The sequence below is a fragment of the Sceloporus undulatus genome, chromosome 5 (assembly GCF_019175285.1).
Source record: "Sceloporus undulatus isolate JIND9_A2432 ecotype Alabama chromosome 5, SceUnd_v1.1, whole genome shotgun sequence".
Classification (NCBI taxonomy): domain Eukaryota; kingdom Metazoa; phylum Chordata; class Lepidosauria; order Squamata; family Phrynosomatidae; genus Sceloporus; species Sceloporus undulatus.
In genome coordinates, this window is record NC_056526.1 from 119,744,918 (window position 1) to 119,770,144 (window position 25,227).

General features: G+C 37.4%; 1 protein-coding gene across 2 annotated transcripts in view; it reads right to left on the reverse strand.

The window, feature by feature from the left end:
* The window catches only part of GABRA2 (gamma-aminobutyric acid type A receptor subunit alpha2), a 93,647-nt gene that overhangs the window by 11,893 nt on the left and 56,527 nt on the right, over positions 1-25,227 (reverse strand). For both annotated transcript variants that reach the window (XM_042470510.1, XM_042470509.1), the window contains exons 5-8: positions 15,323-15,543; positions 13,641-13,723; positions 2,530-2,673; positions 1,786-1,938 (exon numbers count right to left, since the gene is read on the reverse strand). In XM_042470510.1, coding sequence (XP_042326444.1) covers positions 1,786-1,938; positions 2,530-2,673; positions 13,641-13,723; positions 15,323-15,543 — 601 coding nt within the window. The remainder of the gene's footprint in view (positions 1-1,785; positions 1,939-2,529; positions 2,674-13,640; positions 13,724-15,322; positions 15,544-25,227) is intronic.

The following is a 25,227-nucleotide window of genomic DNA, read 5'->3' on the forward strand; positions in this document are numbered from 1 at the left end:
CAGCCCAAGTTGGCACAGAGTTTTTGCCCAAAGTGAAACCTGTGGAGAATGCCTAGGACCGTGACTGCACATAACATCAGAAGAAATTAAACTGAAGTTTTTTGTGATTCCTTTGAGAAGTTTCATACTTAACTAAATAACAAATATAACTAGAGTGTATTGCATTTACAGGATTTTGTGATGCTTAATATGGGATATTTTCACTTGATGGCAACCTGGAGATTAAATTTATGAAGGAATGTGGAGACATATATACCACTAACCCATTTACTTTTGTTACTTTTAACAGCAAAGCATGTGGATCTGTGCCAAAAAAAGGAGCAGCCACCAAAGAAAAAAGAGGTCTCTGCAAATTCTGGTGACCTTCAAATTGTATAAATACTATGCAAAATCCACCAATTCATGATTGTGCACCGGTGCACCTCTCAAGCTATTACTCAAACTATTTTTCAAACTGAAGGATTTCACTTATGTGTTGTCACATTCCATCCTCTGGCCTACAGCTAGAGAGCTAGAGCCCTCCCTCCAATCCATCTGCCTTGGTCCAGGCCTCAGAGGGAGAGAAGACCCACTGGACCTCATCTCCTTTCCCTCCATCATTCCCATCTCCTTTTGTTTCGTGTCTTTTAGATTGTAAGCCTGAGGGCAGGGAACTGCCTGATAAATAATAATAATTGTAAGCCGCCCTGAGAGCCATTAGGGCTGAAGGGCAGGATAGAAATACCTAAACAAACAAATAAATAAATAAATAAATAAATTTGAGGTTCCCCATTGCTTCTTCAAGATGGAAAAGGAATAAGGAATGTCCATGCCTTGTGCAAAAACACAAACTGGCTTGCAAGATATGGACCTAATTCCCTGCACAGTACATTCAAGCAATGATTTTAAATTCTCTGTCAACTTCCCAGCCTGCACTTTCAAATGAAATTGGGCAAACCTTTCTGTCAAGTTTCTATCTTTTCTTCCAAATTTTGAAGAAATATTCAGAAGCTATATAATATGCAAACTAGGAAAATGAACAATGTCCAGGGTAGATAAGTGGTTTCTGTTGTACATCCTGTTTGAATACATCAGAGGTGAAATCTCATTTGCTGCTCCAGTCTGATGGCTTTAAAATGTGGGAATACCCTCACTGTGCAAAGTTTGTTTCATGAATTTTGTATGGGCAAATGTTTGCTCATAAAAAGTCTAGTAGGCCTCTCTACAGGGTAGGGAAGTGCCTCTTTAGCACCCAGCCTCTTGACAGCTTTGCAAATGAGGAATTTATCTCAGTCTCCAAGCTACAGAGCAGCCTCTATGCTACTATGTGTGGGAGGATCTACAGATCTAAGCTTTCTTTAAGCAGAGCAGCATTTCTGTTGTGGCACTGGTGTTCCTACTTGTGCACATAATAATAGCAAAATTTTATTTAAAAAGAGAATGAGAGAAAGAGAGAGGGCGAAGGAGAGCTGGATTTACATTTGTTTTCAATAAGCACATTCCTAACACTGAGGCATACTTTTCCTGTCTCCACCATCAATTCCAGCAATCTACATGTTTCTCTTTCATATGTTAATTCACCTTCAAGATGCCTGGAGTGCTATAACCTATACCTGAAAGTAGTACTGTACTGGAAACCATAGCAATTTTTCACATTGCAGAATGAACTTCAATCACAAAACAGAAGCATTGATAAAAGAGAACTGGAAAAGACATGAATTAAATGTGTTGCAGCTGGCACCTGAAATGTTGGGCTGCCTTCAGTGTTAACATGCACAACATCCAGATGTCCATCACAATACGCACCAAACACTGTCCTTGCTGGGACGGATTCTCTGTTCAACCAGAATGACACCTGGGACAGGATGACTGTCATAATGCAGGGGAGATAAGTCTGAATAACAAAATAACCAATCTTCCTCTTCAAATGAAAATGAGCTGTCATTACTGTATATTCACCTGGAGGAAAATGGATCAAATTAATAAGAATAAATATTATAGAAATCATTATGTATAACTCCATGTTTTTAAAAGCATGGCAGACACTCAAGGAAAATAGTTAAAAGAGGAAGATAAATGTGCTGTGTATCTGTCATCTCCCCCCCCCCCCCCCAATTCAATAAGTTATGGAACCGAAACAGAAAGATTAGGATCATTTGATTCTGTTGTCATTAAAGAAAAAATCCCTACTCATGAAACTTAATTCAGTTTCAAATGCATTTGCTGGATGGACTCCATGATGAGGAAGTGGACAGCAGTTTGCCAAACAAGCTGTCTATTGCCACTTATGAGAAATTCTTTGGATCCTAGCCATGGAATTTTTCTTAAATTTGCAAGCTCTACAAAGGTCCTTCCTTCCTTCCTTCCTTCCTTCCTTCCTTCCTTCTTCTATATAACCACCTTTAGGTCTGTAAAGACTCTTGAATGTTAATACAAATGAAGACAAAAATTCAGGACAGCAGTCAAATAGTGGATCCCATGCACTACAACAATGTTGGCAATTAGACAACAATGAGTTATTTACTATATATCTTTCCTCATTCTACTTACCTGTGCTAGATTTAGCTGTTTCCTGTCCTATTGTCTGACCTAAGAGATCATACTGATTTAACCTGGAGCCATCAGGGGCCACTTCTACTGAATTAGATGCATTGAAAGTCCACTTGTAGGTCACTTCTGAAGTTGTATATGCATCTACAAGAGGAGGGGAACAAAAACATTTTTGTATTATCAAAAGACCAGAAGTGTTTGGGAATTAGCCTTTCAAGATATTCCATATAACTGCTGGATTAAATATTCAAATAATGAATAGTGAGCCACTAAAGCAGTGTGTTTCAAATATTTCCACTAAAATATCAGTTATCAGTTTGAAGGGGGTGGGATGTGGGAACTTCTTCCACTGTTCAGCATATGGACATCAGATCACAGTCTGAGGTCCTCCATGTCTCCCACTGCAGTATCCCAGTCAGGCATGTGTTACTTGCTTTTCAAGAAAAGAGGCAGATGTGACCAGCCGTATTCATGATCAGCAAGTCTGCTTTGGGAAGGAGTGCACAAAAGTAAAGTTTTCTCTCTCTACTCTTTCCCCTCCCCTTACTTGCCACTCAACAGCATCAGCCCTTTGGTATGAATGGACCTCCTTGTTTAGCTGCTATTGCTTATGAAAAGCTGAGAGGATGACATAGAGAAAATGAATGTGTAGGCAGTCATTCAGTGATAACACTGAGGCTAGCAGTCAGGACACAAAAATGCACTGTAGAAATGGCCTTCGAGCACCATCCTGAACCCCCTGCTCTTTTACTGCCATCCCATTCTTTTGTAAAACAGCAGTTCTTATCACTGCTCTTCAGTGCTGGAGACTCTCCACCCATGTGCTCATGCATGTGCTTGTACACAAACCTCATTTTTTCTGTATGCTCCCTGCCATGAGAGGCAGAAGAAGGGAAAGCAGCCATCGTCCATGCAATGGCTGCTAGAATTGCCAAAGCCATGTTATTCATTGTTTCCTCTTCCTCCTTCCATAGCAGGGGCCCAGGGATGGGAAGGTGGATTTTACAAGGGAGTGCTGAAAATTTCTTAGCTCAACCCACTTCCCAAAATCTGAGCATAATTTTGTCACTGTAGCTTGAAATACTTCTCTTTTGTAAGGTAAATTACCAATTTGCAGGATAGTAGCTCTAATTTCTGAATTTTTTTGAGATTATTGATAACACCATGTCAATAAATAGTGTAGAATTTTCAAGTGCTGAACTCTGAGCCATCATTAAGTTCCTGTTTCTGCAGAAGAAAACTCCAAAGGAAATCCATAAGTGTATGTTGTTGCGGAGAAGCCCTGGCAAAGAGAACGTTCTGAGCAGACAATCAGAGATAGACTGGCAAAAAGGTAGGGGCCAACCTTAGAAGTAGCTATAAAAAGGAGGAAGACCTGTTAAGGCTGCTGAGTGTGCCAAGCCTGCTGAGACAGGAAGGTGTCTTAGAACTGCCAAAGGTGGAGTTGGGAATAAGGGTTCAGCCTGAATGGGATTCAGATTCCCATATCAGGAGAAAGAATTTTAAAAGGACAAGGGAAATCTCATATTTCAAAGAAACATCATCATTTCATGAGCACACCCTTGGTCATGTATGTTCACGAGGTTTTCTAGAAACCCTAGGCCTGGAAGTCTAAGAAGGGGAGAATCATATGCATTTTCTCTATATCTCATGCTGATACTATCATATTTTCCAGGAATTACTTATTTTACATTTTTATATTATCACATTGGCTTGCATCTATAAAACAAAGTTACCAAGTTTGAACTATGGAGGCATCTGGCTATGGAAAGTGCACCAGAAATCATTCTTTCTCAGACATAGTGTAAATGAGATAAAAATATTTAAAATTATATAAGAATAATACAGAGCTTTACAAAGTCAACCTGTGTGTCCCAGAACAACTATTCTTCCTGAGATGTGTCTTACTTCATTTTGTCATGTTGACATAGTAGACCACCTGAGTCTACATTTACTCCACTTCCCATTGACTGGAGAGATGGTTCCAGAGTAGGCAGGCTTTTAATAGAATATATTGAGTTACTATCAATATATTAAAGGCCATTGGCCTGGTTCAGACATAGCACCAAAACATTATTTAGTCTGCAAACCATTGTTTCTGTCATAGATAAATCAGGTAGTCTGAGGTTTTTGTGGTTTATCTCTCACTTTTGACAAAGAATCTCCACATCTTGTCATTGGTTAGTAGCTGAAATCAGGAGGAAAAGCTAAACAGTTGCCTTCTCAGACATCTATAACCAGTCTCAGCATGGCTAAGGTCATGGTTATTCCTTATTTAACCCTCTCTTCCCTTTACAACAAAACAACTACAACAAGATTGTTATTCTTGTTATATGTATTTGTGTACCATCTTTCTCCCAAAATAGGGACTGAAAGCAGTTTACAATTTTAAAAGAACAATACAACTGAAAACATACAGGTGTATGTTAAAAAGGAATTAAACTATTTAAAATATTAAAACAATTTAGATCTATACTTAAAAGAATAAAAAATCAATTAAAAAGATAAAAAGTTACCAAAAACAGTTGAGTTTAAAATAACACAGCACTCCATAAACTATTATTTAAACATTTCCCATATTAAAAGGCTGTTGAAATAAGAAAGGTTTTGGCTGCTGCATGGGGTTATTCTGGCCTCCCTGAGAAGGGGATTTCAGAGACTAGGGGCAGTCACTCAGAAGGCGCTGTCTTGTGTCTCTATCAACCATGTGTCTGACATGCTCTGGAAATACATTCAAGCTCTGGGCTTTTTAGGTCCTGCCCATTATGAACAAGGCCCCTTCTCTTCCTCTTTGGGGCATGGTTAATGAGGCATTCAAACACACAGCCAAGGCTAATTCTAATCAAACATGCATATTAATCAGCTCAGTCTAAGCATTAGATAGGATGAAGTGCTTCCCTCAGAGTTTGGGTACTGTGAAAACATTTTAATTATTTAGTTTGTGTTTTATTTTCTATGTGGGCAAAAGGTACATATGTCATTTTTCCCCATGTGAAAAATAACATGATGAGAGCACCTGAATGCTACCCAAAACGGCTGTGCCATACACTACTGCAAGAGGAAAAAAACATTCAAATGACCTTTTATTATTATTATTGGGCAGTCACACCGTAAGAACAGTGACACTGAAGATTTGATTGTTTGGAAAGGGCAATGTTGCTTCCAGCTATATCAAAATATTTTCTTGTCTTGTTTTCTCCTGCCCAGCTATCCAATCCTGTCCTCAGTTGCTGTCAAGTCCTTTATTGCTGCATACATTTTCAAGGCATTTTCTGTCATGCAGTTTCTGATCTCTAGCCATATTTTTCATTCAATCATGAGTTCACACTTTTAAGAAAATAATATTTAAACACCACATCATGTAGCTGTCTTGCAAAACATTTAACATATTGAATCACACATCTTTACAAAGCACAAACACACTGGGATCATGATTCAAGAAGTGAATTATTAATGCTATCACCACAGTCAATCTAAATGGAAAGTATCGGACAATGTGCTTGTATGAACTGATTGAACCATGACAGAAGAACATACATCTAGCCATCAGTGTCCAAGGGCCTTGGACTTTACTTTATTTATATGCCTCCTTTCTCCCAGGCTGAGACCCAAGGCGGCTTCCATAACACATCAAAAGCCTTGTCAAAAAGACCAGTTTAAAAACATGTGAAGTCGAAAGAATCCATAGTTTTTTGTGGGTTTTTCAGGCTATGTGGCCATGTTCTAGAAGAGTTTATTCCTGACGTTTCACCAGCATCTGTGGCTGGCATCTTCAGAGAATGCTGGCATGGAAGAGAGTTGTGTACACACACACACACACACACACAGAGTGACCCTGGGTAGGGAGGTTTCCATGTTAATCAGTGTATTGTTCTGCTATTGATGGCAGGGCCTCAGGGTGGGAGGATATGCAAAGAGGATTAGTGTCTGCTAATTGGTGATCATTGTCTGCTAGGAAAGCCCCTGACCCTGGGTGGTTTCTCATTTGCATTTGTTGAATCCTGAATCCTGAGATCCTGAAAAATAGCAAAATCAGGACTCAGCACACCCCACACAACTACCTTCTCAATTGCATGATTGACTGCCTGCCTGTATGGCACATCAATGTGTCCAGTGACACACTGGCAAAGCATGCACCTACCTAGCCATGACATCCTACCTATACATACCCCCTTTCTTCCCTTTCCTATGCCCTTTGTTGGACTGACCATTTTTGTTAATGTTTTTATTAAATGCATTTTATTGCTAGTAATATGATGTGTTGGTGTTCATTTCATGTCATAGTGTGTGCAATGGGTTGATGGTGTCTCTAACAACCTGTGCACTTGTATGATCAATTTGCAGGCAGGTGACAAAAAAATATGGCTAGTCACTCCCTGCCCCCTCCTCTCATCTTTGCACCAGCATGTAGTACACAGACCAATGCAATAGTTTGATCTTTCCAGCTTGTACTGGAACAATCTGGGGTTTATTTTGCTCTGGTGTTAATTCCCAGAGTGTGGCTTGGGCCTGGTTCCCTTCCATTTCAGTCATAAGAATTGTCTGCACAGGTGAGTTCCAAAATGGGATGAGGCCATTTCTTTAAGTCCATGTGGACAAACCTTCACTCTAAGTATTCTGGAGTCTCATTAAAGCCTATCACAAGTGAAAGGAAATCTTTCACAGCCTCTGAATACTTACTATAGCTCAGATCAGAATATAAATCCCTGACCCCTGCCATTGTGCACTACAGCTCCATTCTTGGATTGTTTTTTTTTCAACACCCACCTTTATCTTGCTAAAAATGGCCAATATTTTAATTTTTTTTAAAAAAAAATGTGTGCTCAGTTTGCTTGAAAATAAAGAGAGTAATGGATGTTTTGTGCCCAAGCTTTCCAACTCCCTTCACTCCAAAAAATACCACATATTCAATTAAGATTTCCTTTATTATTTTAACTACATTTTAAAACAAAGGTGGATCATAAGTAAGTTTCTATAAAACAACACTGCAGATGTATACATTTAATGATATTAAATAATATAATACAGTTGGCCCTTTTTATCTGTGGATTTAAGCATCCATGGCTTGAAAATATTTTAAAAAGTATAAATTCCAAATAGCAAACGTGGATTTTCCCTTTTTATATAAGCGACACCATTTTGCTCTTATTATATTTAATAGGACTTGAGCATCCACGGATTTTGTTATCCATGGGGGATCCTGGAACCAAACCCAAGTAGATACCAAGGGCCTAGTGTATTATAAATAACTGTAATTAATCTATAAGTGTATTCTGCTACCCATGATAAAATATCTATTTTGTGCTTTCATTACACAAATTGTTTCAATTTTTAATTTAACATTTAAACATAATTAACAGCATGAAATGACTGCATACACATAGAGACTGGGTAATATTTAATGAATAGCTTTCTAAAAGCCTTTCAATAGCCACTGGACCAGATCAGGGCAGAATTTGAGAGAAACATTTTTAATTCTAGTGGAGGGGCAAGATCACCAGCTATATCAGATTATTATTATTATTATTATTAACCTTTATTTATAAAGCGCTGTAAATTTACAGATTAAATATGGTCTCCCATTTTCTTCTCAAACAGGTGTTGATAATTAATTTTGTTTTGCTGAAATATTTATTTTCATTATTGAGGATCATGTTTACATCACTATAATTATTAATTAAAATATTTATATATATTCCACCCTATATCATAACATTTTTGGCAGCTTTCAATAAATACATTTGAAACAATTTAAAAATTAAAATAATAAAGATAATTATCAATTATTTCCATCTAATAGTTTAAATTTTCATTCTTTATGAAAATGAACATCCATAGACTTGAACATAGCTTCAGATTATGTAATTTTAGTGTGCACAAATACTGCAATGAGACTTAATGCTTCAGCCATGTTTTCTTTGTTTAATTAAATCATGTTTTTCATGTTTCTATTTACAGTATCTGTTCATAATGGGCATATAATTCTTCACCAGTACTTTTTTCCTCAATGGAGGCAATGGGTCAGCTTAACAATTTTCATCCATCTCTGAGAAAGTCTTTGAAAACCATATGGTTATTGATGCCTGTATAAATACTATAAACAAACAAACAAACAAATAATTTTCCCCCCAATTTGGAACACATTCTGTGCAAAATTTGCATATGGTTGCTTTTGTATAGAAAAAGAACTTTTTCTGCATAGAAAACAGCCTTTTCTGTACGGAGAATGATATCTCTCCACAGAAATATTATCTTCTGTGTAGAAAAGGCTGTTTCATGTACAGAAAAATCTGGTTTTTTAAAATTCAAATCAACAATGTGTGTGTAAAATAAATCTCATTTTGTTTGCAGGAAATAACTTTTTCTGAGCAGAAAATAATATTTATTCATAGAAATACCAACAATATAAATTGCTGTTTCCTGCACAGAAAATGCTATAATTCAGAAGTTACTGTAGGTAAAATTTACACACATTTGAATTTCATAGAACATAGCCTTTTCTATGCAGAAAATGTCATCCATCTATCCATCACTTTCTTTATATCCCATCATTCTCCCAGACTGGGATTCAAGGTGCCTTGCAGGGACAGAAAATTACAAGGAAACAAATATAGTTAAAATATATAAAAGGTGAGATTAAATAATAGTAACCTAATAATAAAATTAAAACTATTTAAAATATTACTTATGTTATTTTTGTGCAAAAAAAAACCCACATGTGAATTTTGTGTAAAATAAGTCCCAAATGGTGAAAATGATCAGCTAAGATTCTTCTTGTCAGATTTTCTCAGCACTTGAAAGACATGTTTTTTAACCATATTTTCAAATATTTTTGAATGTTCTTTACATCCCTAGAGCTCAAGGAGTACATTTTTTTTTTACTTTCCCTAACTGGTCGAAGGTCAAATTCTTCACACACTGCAAGTAATGTACTTTCCCCCCTTTTCTTCATGTTAACAGGACATGTTTGGCTTCAAGTGTCCTGAGATGGCAGGATATCTTCTTCAAATACACCTCCACAATTTGGGGTGTCACATTACAGACTCTTTTCTATTTAAGACATTCTCTTTGCCTCCTGCACTGGAATTCTGCACCTGTGTATAAAATGAAAGACATGTCAGTTGAAGGTTTGGATTTGTGTTGTGACCTACACTTTTCCATGGAAAGTAAAGAACGCTATTACAACTATATGCTACCATTTAGATTTATATCTTGCCTTTCCCTCAAGGGGCTCAAGGTGGAAAATATGGCTGTACTCTTCTCCATTTTATCCTCACATAAACCTGTGAGACAAATCACTGAAAGAGACAGGGATTAGCCCTCATTCATCCAATGAGTTGCATGGCTCGTTGGAGACTTGAACCTGGGTCTCAAGTCTTAGTCCAACACATAGGTGCTAACCATGCCAACAAACTGATTTCTTTCAGGCTAGTTTTGGCAGTAAATACAACAAGTGAGGATTCACCAGTGCAGAAGAATATCTTCTCTTTAGCTTATGCATTAAAAATCCTTATAAGAGGCAATGCTGTGGCATTTCTCAGAAGAGTTACAACAAATTAAAAGAGTTACAAAATAAAACTTTTTTGCTATGCTTTGTATATAATATGTATGATGCAGAGGTATGTCTTTTCTGAAATTCTATGGCCTGTTACAGACTGCCAAAATAAAGCTGCTTCGGGTCTCTTTGGAGGTATGCTGTTGAAATGATGCATGCATCCTAAGAATCCAGAAGCTGCACCAAAGCTGCACTGTAGTCCTTAGGACTGGAGCGTGGCTTTGGTGCGACCTCCGGACTCTTAGGACCCATGCATCATTTAAACAGCATACCTCCAAAGAGACCCGAAGCAGCTTTATTTTGGCAGTCTGTAACAGACCTTAGCTTAATTATGCCACAGGTAGGACTCACCAAAGGCACTTTCAAGTATATCACTACAATTCCATAGTTGCATCTTATGGAAATCCCGGGGGTTGTGATTTGGTGAGGCATAAGAGTTCTTTGGCTGAGAACTCTAATTTCTTAACTTAACTAAACTTCAAATCCCAATAGGATGGAGGTATGGCTGATGAAGTCTTATAAATGTAGTGAAAGGGCCTAAGTTTCTGCAATATAAATCAGGTTTATTAAAGTTACAAACAATGTGGACAACGAAGCAAGGGACATTGAAACACTCACCTTGAAGACAGGAGAGATTCTGCATGAATAGATGGAATTATCAGGAGATGAATCTACAGAAGCCACTGGAAAGTTGAGAATCTCTAAATGAGCAATTGAATTTATTTATTTTTTTAGGATATGTCTGTGAAAAGTCTTGCAGACAAATGGCCCACTCCAATTGGCCATATTCCACAAATATTCTCAACTCTTGTTCCTAATAATGGTTTGAACATGGTGTTTTCCAAGGCTGCACTGCTTCGTAGGATCAGTGGCAGTCCTTTCTAGAGTGTTATAAAGTTCTACCAGTTCAACTAATGACAATTCCCATGGCTGGCAAATAGTTGCTTTAACAGTATATTAGACCTGTGACTATCTGTGTTGTCTCATACTCATCAGCATTCTGCAAGGTATGCTGGACATTCCTCGGTTTCATTATGGATGTGAAAGGTGATTAGTTGCCTCAGTCAGATCTGTGCCAACATCAGAGACTTCAATGCCATCTGTGATATTCAAAAAGTATGAGCTTGCAACCCACCATGTTGGCCTTTGGGATTTTGACAACTGCAATATTAGGATTGTTTCTGTTTTATCAAGTAGGAATGATGCCAGCTTCTTCTAGAGTGTGGGGGAACGTTAATTTTGGGGGATAATGCCCTTGAAAGACACATCTGAGGAAACATGTTTCAGGGCTCCCAAAGAAAAATGGGTCCAGTCACCATATTAATTTCCCCAGATAACAGTAGTGCTCCTAGAAAATGTAGGAGACTGAAACAGCTGGTGGACCCAACAATCTTGCTGTCCTTCAAGCACAGACCTTAATCATAGTGGGCTATGGCAGGATACTTGAAAACCTGGAAACCTCATGGAAACCAGGTCCTCAATACAAGGCCTATGGATACAAAATGATGGTTGTGTACTGGTTAGCCAATGTTTCTACTAGTGTAGACAAATACAGTATAGATGAAAATATAATGGACTGGCCCCGATTAGGTTAATTTTTATTCATTTTATTCTGCATTTAAAACAAATGCACAGCAATACAGAGAAATATATCGGGTTTCAGGTTTTAGAGTGAACATGACAGATCAGAATTGTCTTTTTAAATGTGATTATATCTACTCTGCCCAAAAGAAGATTATTAGAAAATATTTTCTCTATTTTTCTATTCTATTCTAGTCTATTTACACACCACATTTGGGCTGGAGTTTTCTTAGCCTACATGACATCTCTCATGTAGACTTATTAAAATGATAAAACTAGGGAAATCACATGTGGTAATTCATCCTCTCTTTAGCCTGAAAATACTGAAAATCTGACCTCAGATGCTGATATAAATTAGTTTCAGAGTACAAAACAAATTCACCCCCAGCAGTAAAGGTATTTTGTCAGATTAATCATATGAAGAATATGTTTTAACATAGTACATCACAAAAATGCCTAGTTTGCAAAACGAGTTTCAAAGTATGAGGCTTTATTATATAACACTGATATTCCACATTAGTCCCATCTTCTCCTGGAGTTTATTGTATTGTATAACATCATGACTCTCCAGGTGCTGCACCATGCTGTACTACTGGTGGATCATTTGAAAATCTATTCCTTTCACACTCGAAATAACCCACTTGAAATACCCTATCCTGCTATAGTTTAGTAACTACTTTGAATGCAAATGTCTCATTCTCCTTAGTTCTGTTATTGGGGGCATAGTAGCAGTGATGTAGGCTGAGAGGATGCTGGAATACCAGTTCCAAGAATTCATTCTACATTCCTTGGTATGTTTTTTTTAAAAGAAATTGTAAAATAAATAAATAAAATAAGAGGAGCAGTGCAATGGCACAGTTCTGATGTAATCCTATTAAGGATTACTACCTAGAGAAACCACAAAGTTCAGAAAAAGTTTTAAAAATAAATAAAGAGTAAATATATACAAGTTTAAAGAGTAAGAGAGAAAAGCAAAACTAGGCAAGTTTTGATTGGTGGCACAAAGCATGTGGAAAAAAGTGATGGAAGCAGTGTAGTATGAGTTCATCTTCCTAACCTGGTGAAGGAGTGGGGATGGTTCCTTAATATCATCATTACATAATTGCACAATTTCAGAATTGCATAACTGTATAACTACAGCTTCCCATTTTTCAAACGATACATCAACCATGGAGCAGGAGGCAGCACAAGCAGGGTTAGTATAAAAAGTATTGTCATATTTCAAGTGCAAGAAGCAAACACAGGAACTAACCCTATTAAGGCATAAATGCTGTGATGGTGTAAATGAGGACATTATCATTCTGCAACCTTTTCCAAGTACGTGAGAAGCAGTTTTCAACCAGAACAACCTAAAACAACTGACTAGTGTAATATGCACACTAGTTTCATATCCCAGTTTGTTGGCCAATTACCAACCATGGCTTGTCTATTCAGATGTCACAATAAACCACGCTGTTTTTCACCCCCATGATTTGGTGCAAAGTTTGAACATAAACCTCTATTCTTCAGAAATGTGAAATGTAAGTGAAATAAATAAACTTCACCTTGTACAGCCTAATACAATACATAAACTTATCATTAATCAGGTGCCCTATTTTACTTTGTTTCTAAACTACTTTTAGTATACACAACTGTAGTTATGTAGGTGCTGGACTAATGACAGTATTACTATATACTGACAATTTATATATACTAGTGCCATTATATGAGAGAAAGTTAAAAAACAACAACATTTGTGATAAATCATAAAATAGTATTTTTAAAAACAAGAACTCTGAGAGTCTCCTAATATGCACAAAGACAACAGCACTAAAAATGAAATTAAAAAAACCCTCAAACCCAGAATGCATAATACATAATGTAACACAATGTTGCTAAAACATATATAAATATGTGCAAATGAAACAATGACTTATAATACTGGTACATTACATATTTAATAGCTAGAGGCTGAACTTTTAGTCATGTTACTTACAGCTGCCAAATTTCAATGGGCATGAGTGAGCATCCATAGGGAAGTCTTCTAAGTGCATTGGACACTCGGCCTGGACTGTAAGCCTAGAAGGCAAAAGACTATATGCTTGCTTGCTGCGAAGACGTCACAGAAATCAATCACACAAAAATATATTCCAATCATAGAGATGAGCTGTGTGAAAGTAATTAAAACATAATCCAGTATTTCTTATAATTTATTGTTATTTAGTCCTTCACAGAGCTTTCAGTTATTTCTAAGAATGAATGAATGAATAATGTGCTGAAGCTATCTGTAACAAAACAATGATGGGACAGTACTCTGGGATTTATTTTACTCAGGATTTGGGCAACAGACTGGCTATTGAGGAATGAGTTTCAATGGCCTATACTGTCATTATTAAACACTTTCTCACGTGTTTTAAAAATGTTTTTCATTTGCTGGTTGTTTTGCAAAGATGATCAGTTTTAATAATATTTAATAGTAATGATGATAATTTGTGTTTTTAATTTATATTTTTAATTATTGATGAGCTGCCGATGATGATGATGATGATGATGATGATCATACTTCTTAAACATAATTTTACATGCCCTTCTCATATGAAATTGCTTCCTTGTGTTAATCAAAAATAGTTGATTCAAAAACAATAAGGAAAGATCCCATGAAAGTTAATAACTCCAAGTTTTTTAATGACAGTCAGAAGAGTATGGCACACAAATACAGAACTTTTGGTACATACACATGCCTTACGCCCAGTGAAAACAAATACAGTCACCCCTCCCTTTTTGCAGACTTGGAAGCCGTGTCCTTTGCCAGTTTGTGGGCAGCAAACAGGGGGGAGGACACAAAATGGGGCACGTGCCCATGGTGTGTGCCAGTGCGTGCCCCTGGGCGAACACTGCCATTCAAGCCAATGGGATCCCTGCGAAAATGGAGGAGTTACTACATAATTTAGCTTTTGTTATTTCACTCCCAATTGCAAACAATAAGTAGATCAAACCAGAGATAAATCTTGGAGAACATCATGATATATACAACAATTACCTTGGATTACACCACTCTTCAAAGTAGCAACATTTACTAATTACCAAGTTATCCCTCACCTTCAAATGTAACAGACCTCTCAATTACCATGGAACTCTACAAACTATATACATCCTTCTACTAGCAAATGTTGGCCATTACAACTAGTTGTATGCATGTGTGATAATGTGAGTTAAAATGGTACAATCCTGGGATGGTGCACTTTTCTGTTTTTAGCACCCCAAAAAGTGATTTATAGCTGACTCATTCTGCCCAGCTAAAAGCTTGCTCATCTTAGACAACTGCTTGCAGTGGAATATAGTGATGGAAGTGCGGGACTCCTGCTCATTGTGACATGGATCTAAAACAATAACAATCTTGCACAGAGGCAAACAGCCTTGGAATATGGGCAACCCAAGGTTATTCCCCCCAACCCCCAATTTTTCTGGGAAACAAGAAAGAAAGAAATTTCAAAAGTAGCAGTTCACCTTTTAAACAAGTTGCAGGGAGAGGGTGCCTGTGCAGCTACTGAAGCATCCCATTGGCACAAGGGGTCCTCCTTGACTCACCAAAACTGTCTACCATGTCCAACAGTGAATAACAGGAAAGTGAATATGAAGATAAATAAATTAATAAAAGGAGTGAAATAAAATGTTTACCTCATGGTATATAAGAGAGTCCCATCATCTTGGATTCTCAGTAGTTTATTTGGCATGGTCATGTTATGAGCGACTGACTTCTTCCCATTGTGAAAGAATGTATCTGGAGTCCATATTTTGCTGGCCATTAGATTGTTCAGTCGAAGAATATTCATAGGACCCTTAAACTTTAACCTTTCATCTTTCCATTTTTGACGGAAAAAAACATCTATTGTGTATTCCTGTCAAGAAAAAAAGTGTGGAACTATATTCAATCTGTTTAAATATAGAAATAACACCATACCTCTGACTTTGAGCTAATAAGAAAAGGCTTGAGACAGCATCATCAGTAGGGAAGTAAATTGAAATTCTATAAATAAATTTAAAAATTCAGAAACATTTTCAGGATCCTTGACTGTATACATCTCTGTTTCACATGGGAATTGTTGTTTATGCTTCCAGAAGGTGTTCAAATTAGATTTTAAAAAGCTCTGTAGTTAAAGGTGTTTTGTAAAAAAAAAAAAAGACAGCTACCAACAAAGCTTCTCTTAATTTCCTTGGATGAGTGAATCTGCTGGTGTTATTAAGTGGTTCTCTCTGATTGCAATAGAACTCATTAAGATAGATGTAATATACATTTAAGAACTTCATTTTGTTGGACTGGTGAACAAAAGCCTTAATGACAGCAGCAGATTCACTCAACCAAGACCACCTAGAATCCTCTGTAGGCTGGGGACTGAAGGCTGCATAATTTTGACTCCTGCACAAGCAATTTCACTTTTACTTTGCCTGTCCACGAGAAGGAAGAAAACACAGAAGCAGCAGCTACTGAAGGATGCAATTGCTAGTTTTGAACCAGCTATTTCCATATGTGGGGAGCAGGTGTGACAGCCAAAGCATTTTAAGGGGATAGTTTAGGAAATTGCCCATTCTTGGTATAATTTTTAAGCCACCTCTCCAGGAAAGCCTTAGTACCCTCAACCCTCTAGAGACTGAGCTCTGAGAAATAGGCGACTCAGAGCCTGCTGTCATTCCCTTCTACAGACACCACTGCTGTCTCTGCCTTCCCTGTCTTACTGTTGCTTTTTTCTAACACCCGTGTCCTTCAACATCTCTTTACCATCACTGCTGTCTTCTGCTGGCCTCTTTCACATTCATACACATTGAATTACCTCTCACCAAACAGAAAAAGGCAGGGGGGAAATCATTTTTTCCAGTCTATCAATAAAAAAGACATCAAATGTGGGAGACTAGATCTAGCTATAGAAGTTTTAAGACAATGCAAGGGCCAAAGCATCAGGGCCAAAAGAAGTGGCCAGAGGCAGCTCCAGCCACTATTACTCCAGGACTGTGGCAACCAGATAGCCCACTCCCAAAGCAGGCTGCTACTGTGGCCCTGTATGAGCAGCCGGCAGGAGTGGATTTAATCCTCTCCTTTTTTTTTTTGGGCCAGCTCTTGCCACCTAGGCACAGCCTTGGAGCAGCTTCTGACTACTTTCGGGTCTTGTATCATCTGAACATTATGCCCCCAAATAAGCCAGAAGCCACTTCTTTTGGCCCGTCTGTTTTGGGCCCAAGTTTATTTACAGTTCAAGCAAAATAAAAATTTTAAATTTAAAACATTTTTAAATCTAGCAAAATATTATGGTAGTCTCTGGGTTCCCACTTCAAGATCCACCACCATTTACATTAATATGGCTCCTTTCTAACACTTTCAGTTACTATTGGCCTCTCTGCTTTCTTAGGGGACTATCCCAGGTTTAATACCTGTGCAAAAGCATCTAGAGTTCTGTAGATGGGTGCTATATAAATAGTTATGTATATGGCTAGTGGGAGCACCAATATTGCAAATGCAAATTGAAATATTAATGTGACTTTTAAGATTTAGTTTAATAAACTAATAAACTATGGCCTAAATCCAGTTGTTAAATAAACTATGGTATAAATGCAACTAGACTATATAAAACCTATAAAACTTACACAACTATTGACCAAGTTGCCATTCACTGAATGAGAATATTGGATTGAAGTGTTAGGCTTGTATGAGTGATTTACTTCTAATCATTCCAAAGGTAATGATGCAGCATCTACAACTTGACACATATAATAAGTTTAGTGAATTTACAATGATCTACTATTTTCTAAATGAATAAAAGGTTACCTTAAAAATATAAACCATAGATATTGTAAACTGTTCTACTAAGTTGAAAATAACATATTTCAATGACGGGGTTTGCATCATTGTTAAAAGAAATGTAAACTGTAACTGTCATCCAGATTGGTTATTTTAGTCCTCCAAAGGCAGGTTTTTCAGCAGAATTCATACAGAACTCGACTTACATGGGAGGCATTTTATGACATTGTCACCTGAAGAACTGTAAACAATGTCCACGAGTTTCAGCCACCAGCCATGTACATTAAAGAAAACACATAAAAAAAAGTTGGAATGGAATACAACAAATCTGTTGCATTTTGTCATTAGGATACTTTCTGTCCTAGCCAAAAAAGAATTAACATGCCAATTGGTGGTTGAAAGAAGATGCAAAGAAGCTGGTCAAAGTATTCAGATGAGAAACAAACTTGCCCAAATAAAGAGAAAGTGAAAACAACTGTAATCAAAACCCTGTTGGCTATTAAATAGTGAAGGTATAAGTGAAGGTGAAGGTAAAATTATCCAATCAGGGTAACACTGATATTGAAAATTCCATGAGAGAGACAGACTTAACTAGAGACTAAATTTAAGGCTGCACCATCAACAGTAAGCACATGGTTGTGCAAATTTCTGAATCATTTTGCTGTGTTCTTGATGTAGGTAAATGGTGTCATAAGTATGACTCCACATTACTATTGTGCATGGTTGTAGTGCAAAGGAGAAGTCTATCCACTGACAGAAGCAATGCTGGGGGAAAGTACCAGGTGTTTTTCAATGTTAGTTTTTTTGGTCTGAAACTGTAATAAAATGCTGTGCATCAGAGGAACCCCTGAACACCCCTTTCAGGGTGATTCAGAGACTCTGACATTGAAGATATTCTACTACCTGGGGAAAGCTGCTCAGTGTTCCCTTGGAACAGCTTTTTAAAATATTTTTACTTGAAATTATGTTCAGATGTCAAGGTACTCCTGCATAAAAAAATATTCTATTTGCAACTCAAAAAGTGGTGGTGGGATTTCAGTCGTGATCTCTCACAGAATCCCAGGGTTCCAGGGAACCCTACTTGAGAAACCCTGGTTGAAAAACCCTGTCTTAAAGCATTTGGCAAGTAGACACGCAGTTAGTAGCGTCATCTGGAAATGCTTTGAGGCATATGTGAAAGAGAGGGACTTCATAGCCATACCTACCCAAGACTCAGTGAAGACCTAGAGACAGGAGAGTAAACATATAGATACCGTTGTCATGAAAGGGAGGGGTACAAATATTTGAGACAGACATTTCACCAGATAGTACAAAGAATGGTGGAAATGGATATAAAGTGCCAGAAAACTTTGAACTGCTCTTCAATGAAAACAGAAAGATTTTTTTAAATAAATAAATAATAAAAGCATGTATTCAGGGCATGGAACAAGAGAAACCTTATCCAAGTTAAACAATGGAAGCCCCTTGGCACCACTAAACTGAAGACATATGGTGCTCTTGGTGGGGTATATCATGAATATCATAAGGCCTTGAAAGAACTGTAGTATCTAGTCTTGTGGGCTGCCACATCAGAGAAACAACAGGCCTAAGTCACTTGTGATTTAAGAAAGAAATAGTAATGATGCATATGCTCACTGATATAATGGATTGGTAATTGAAATTCTAGTTGGGTTTTGTCAGGATTAAATGGGTTCGGTCCTCTGAAAGATTATTATCTGTATTTATTTATTTATTTATTTATTTATTGGTATATTTACATGTATGCTACTTATTTTATGGGTTTTGCTACTGTATATAGTATTTTGTATGCTATATTTTTGTTATTATGCTGGTCTGTGACCGTAACAAACATTTATCTTCTCACTGATAAACTGACTGCCTTTCAGAACATGTAGTAGATTATGTTTACTGTGCTGCTACAGAAGTGGTACATAATAGGGGTATACTCGGAGCATTATTTAATTAAACTGTAGTCAGGATCTAATGTAATATCTGGTATCTTCTGAAGAGAGACATTGGCCTGACCAAGCAGTCTGGTACATCATGGGTTACTCAACTTGTATATTATATAACGACACACTGACTGAACCACAAATTAACAAACTGAGGGACAATTTGTGGTGGGGGGCACCCTTTTCAACAGCTTAACAATGTCAGAAGGTCTGCTAAACAAAGAGCGAACCATCAACAGATGAGATACATCCCTCCCCACACAATGTTATTCCTACAATAAGACAGTGGATAAGATACAGCAGTGCAATATATGTGGGAAATTTGCCAACAAGGACCACTGCAGCACCAAACGTATTAGGTTATCATTGTGGGCAGAGTTCCTGGCATAAAATGAGCTCTTCACTGGGAGACATTTCTCTCAGCAGAGGCTATTTTGTTGTAGAGGCAGTCTTCCTGCACATAAACAGCTTCAGCTGTTTTCCTTTTGGATTTCTTAATGTTTGGGCTTCAAAATAAGTATTCTGTTTCTTTGAATGGGAAATGGCAGTACAGTAGTCATATTTATAAGACATTTGCAAGAACAACCAAAAAATGTGGGGAAGAGCTGACAGCTACTCAGAACCAACATTCCAAGTTATGTGAACAAAAGTTTTCTGATGTTGAGTGTTTGGGTATTGTGGAACAGCCTTGATTCTTAAGCTAGAACTGCTCCCATGGACATGGAATTTTTTGTACCCCGCAACACTGGAATTCCAATTCTGTTAAAAATACCCTGCAAAGCACTCAAGTTTTCATATCTAACCAGATGAGGGTTAAATCAAATATTTAAATATGGATGGGGCATTCTTGGTAATTTAAATATTGATTGCAATCCATGATTTTAAATTTAATCTGCCCTGGCAACAACTAAAATAAATAAACAAAAATATTAAATCCTGCAAAACCATCCTAAGTACAGTATTATGTTGCCTAAATTATTCCCCTATTAAAATGCACATACTGATAAACTTACATAATGTTACTGGCTAATGTGTTTCTTCTCCTTAGTATTCATTGGGGAAGTGATTAGGTCTCTAGTGAACAGCAGACTAATGTTTATTTCTTTTTAAAAAAAAAATAGGGTTTCTAAAATTTGTATGATTTTAACATTACTGTATTACTATGACTGCATGCATTTGCAGCATGGCATCTGATGCATTCCTCTTGTGTTAAATTTCTTCTGATTATGCAACTGCAAACTTCAGATTCAGCAGTCTGGAAAAGAGGAAAATATCTCCAAACCAAAAAGAAAAAGTCAAGAAAAAAATCTTGCATACACAGTTTTATTCTTTGCTTTCATTGCTAATATTGCATTCTCTCCAGATCACACTCAGCAGGTTTATTCTGAACAAATACTTCTCTGAGTGTCAAGTTCCTCTTTAGAGGTTTAGCAGTTGCTTTAACTGCCACTTCTCTTCACTTGCAAGGATGAAAATACAGAACCACACTGGGTGAAGAGTGGGCATTGACTGCAATGGGGGGAGACTATGAAATATTGCTGGAGACAAGTGGGGTGACACCGACAACTACTTTCAAAGCATCACTATAACTGAGCACTTCCCATGTTAAGTTACATACAAAATTCAAACAACGAATTGGCTTGATGGAAATATTTGTATGTATGCTTTATGAAGCAGAAGCAGAACACAGCAGTCTAAAGTTTTCAATAGTATCCTATGTAGTCCACAGTACTATTTTTGACCTTGAAAATCCTACATTTTCAGCCAAGTGTTATTTGTCTTTGTTAAATTAAATCTTGTGAATCAGGCAATTTCAAATGCATTTTAGTCCAGAAAGAAAGATGAACATAGGCCTGAAACAGACGGGCTTAAAAAGCCAGCTTCCGGGCGTCTTGGGGGCATGGCAATTACATGATACACGCCTCCAACTCACGAGAAAGCCATGCTGAGGCTGCACCAGTGGCGCCAAAGGTGGACCAAAAAGAAGTGTATTTTTTCTGCTTCTTGCCAGAGTCCATTTAGGACCAAGGCAGCGGGCACCCTTGGGGTCACAATGTGTGGCCACCATGGCTATAGAGCAATTGGACCAGGAGCAGCTTCTGGCCCCTCCTTCCTGCCCATCTGTTTTGCCCCTTAGTCACTTTAGCTGTTCAATTTTTTTAAAACAACAATAAAAAACAAGTTGGTCTCTTTCCCCAGCTAATCATCAGTTTAAAGTTTTAAAAGTATTTTATTTGGAAGAGTTTTTTGTGTACTTGTTTAAAATAATGTTGTACACTTCAGCACCTTTTAATAAAAGTTTTATGATTTTTCACACAGTATTTTGAGGAAAGCATGTTCTATGCACAACCATTACTGTTGTGAAAAACAGAATTTGTACTTTCCCGCCTTTTTGCTGTTGCTACTGATGATATGAACAAGCTGCTTGCCTTTTTTTAATCTCACACAGTAGTGAAAAACCTCATGTCAGCTGATATTTTCCCCACTAAGAGAAGGTTCTGACACTTACTCAACAAGGAAAATAAAAACTGTTAATATTCTTTATACCCGTAGTACTATAATTATTATTTAATGGCCCCCTAAATTCAGTTTTCGTATTTATCAGAATAAATAGTAAACATGGAAGAAACAGGCACAGTTGATTTATACAGATTATTCTAATAATCCAGAAAACTGTTCACAGGTCTTTAGACTGAGTAGTGAAAATATTAGCAGATTTTTTAAAGTGCTATTTTGGGTATGAATGTGCTTTCTGAGACTTATGCTGCAAGCATATTCCTATATAACTTTAAGTTAGCTCCCATTAAACTAAAAATGGATTGCATGGGCAAGAAAATGTTTACAATTCCTATAAAACCATCAATTTTATTTTTTACATCTGCCTGCTCTCCAGTTCGTGGTATACATCCCTTTCAATAAAATATAACATTTTATCTTCTGGATCTTTTAAAAACTATACCTGCTCCTACACATTTGTCAACACAAAGCTGAAGGTCAGTGGACTGAGAGATAGAATGAGTTGTGTTTATACGAATGGAGTTTACTAGAATACCAGTTTATGTTTACAGAAATTCTATTCACCTGTTTCCATAATCCTATCTGACATTCCCTGAAGACAATAGGTTTTTTTCTTGTGGTTTATTTGTTATAAAATAAGCTCTGAAGGATCAGAAGTTGATAAATCATGAGGACAATTGTCCTCCACTTTCTATTGCCAAAGGCAATGTCTTTAGCTCCATGTGCTTTAACAATACAGTTAGCCATCCGTGGAACTAGACAAGTTCCTGAAGTATAAAGACACAAATTTGGCCCTCCTTATCCATGGATTCTTTATCCACATCTTGAAAATATTCAAATAATATATACATTCCAAAAGATAAACTTTGATTTTGCCATTTTATATAACGGACACCAGTTTAATTTGCACATTATATGTAATGGGACTTGTGCATCTACAGATTTTGATATCCATGGGGGGGGGGGGGGTCCTAGAATCAAACCCCAGTGGATACCAAGGTCCCACTGTATCATTCAGTACTAAAGTTAGGATTGTCCATGCCATGGCATTTCAAGTTTCTATGTATGTTGTGAAAGCTGGACAATGAACAAGGTGATAAGAAGAAAATCAACTCATTTGAAATGTTACACTGGAGAAGAACTCTATGGATACCGTATACCGCTACAAAGATCAATGGGTCTTAGAGGAAACTAGGTCTGAACTCTCCTTAGAAGCCAAGAGGACTAAACTGAGAGAGTCACACTTTGGACATACCATGAGAAGACATGGGTCACTAGAAAAGACAATAACACTTGATAAAGTAAAAGGCAGTAGGAAAAAAAGAAAACCAATTACAGATGGATAGATTCAGTCCAGCCACAGCCCTGCAATACCTTATTGAGCACAGGAGAACTTTTTGTTTTGTAACATGACTTGCAAGTAATCTCATTCAATCATTCTCAATTTGTGTGTTTTTTTAAATCGGAACTGCATCTCTACACATCTTTGCGAGTTCTGTTGTTCACATGTGTCAGCACTGCAAATAAAGATGGAGTCAATGATGCAGATGTATTTGAAATACTTTCCAGGCATGCAAAGTTTTATCCCAGTCTATCTGCATCAGTTATTCTCATAGCCGACAATGTATATCTTTCTGGAAACCTCAAGGGGGAGGAAATGAGATCGATTAGCCCAGGTTAAGTGGGGCTGAGGGTGGAAGCCCCCCCCCCAACTTAATTGAATGCATTTGAAATCCATGTGAACAATACAGATTCAATCTACATCCTACCAGGATTATTTTCACCTTCTGAATAACCCCTTGGAGTTTGAAGTCAATTTGACAGCAGTTAACAACAACATTGGCATATGGGAGTAGTGGGAAGAAAAGTGGGGCAGCAAGGATAATCACCACCAAATAAACAAGTAGGCAGGAGCAAGACAACAGTGGCAGTGAATGGTGGGTGTGATCAATAAGCAGAAAGATGCTCACTCTCATGCCTTCTAATCAACTGTCTGGAGCATGGGACTTAATGTCCTTTTTTGGAATTTAAGAGGCTGTGCAGACTGCCACTAAGGGTGCAAAATAGCTGCAAAAAGCAGCTCCTTTTTGCGCCCTGGAAAGGGCATGACAGCCACGGCGCCATGTTTTAAGCATTCCTTTGGCACTGTGTCATGTAAATGCAGTGTCAGAGGAGCGCCCTGACACTGTGCACCATGTGGAGTGGTGCATAGCATCATGCTGATATGGGGGTGAAGTCAGGGTGTGCGTCATATGGACACCAAGCCTCGACTCCAACTCCAGGCCGTCCTTAATGGCCAGTCTGCAAAATTATGGACTGCAAAATCCATAATGTATCATGAGTTCTCAATCCCTCAGACTACCACCTCATTCTGTTTAATGGGCAGATTGACTTGAAACCAAGATATTTGCAGTCACCATGACACTGGAATACAGTGGAACCAGAGCTTCAGAAATGTTTAGAGGCATCATGGATTTCACCGTTAAAATTCTTTTGATAGCACTTAATTCCCATTCCATGGCAAATGCACCAGTGAATACAGAAAGGAATAAACAACACGATTGTTTAAATCCAGTCTTCCTTGCCCAGATTTGAAGCAAATGTTATACATTTTTCTAAGTGAACTAAAGACACTGCAATTAGCTACTAAAATTAGGATTTAGTGTTATAACTTTCCTTTGACAATTATGGTGATTAACCATTCGGATTTACTGGTTTTGTTTTTCTGTTTTGTGTTTTGGGAGAGTTCCTTTTAATTTTTTTTAAGTGAACACAGCTTTTCCTCTCAGGCTAATGTCACAATAAATTTATATCACTGGCCTCTCTAATTCTTTAGGGCTTTTCATCACAACACTAAGCTTACACATTTCATAAAAACAGCTATAAGACAGCTGAATCTCTAAAGGTGCAATCTGCTTTATCCTTACTCTTTAGCTTCCTTCTGTTAGTGTCCAATTTTCTACATAATGAAGTTGCAAATCATCTCTCCAACCTTCACCTATGACTCAAAGCATGATTGCTAATGCACTTATATAAATTTCTAAAGCAGCAATTAAAAGTTGGTCTGTACTGGAAACAAACAGATATAGCTGGTTTGCTTTGGTGAAGTCTAGAGAAAATTGCACATTACTGTACACTACTACTGTATACCCAAGTCCTGAAAAACCATGGAGAATGTCTGTGTAAGAAGATTTTTTGTAGTGGAAAGGGAATGAAGTGATAAATATTCTTTTCTCTATGCTAGCCTGTTTCTCACAAAATACAACAAGAACATACTTTATGTACTGCTGCACATTTTGTAGGCCTGTGTTGGCAAGCTCAAA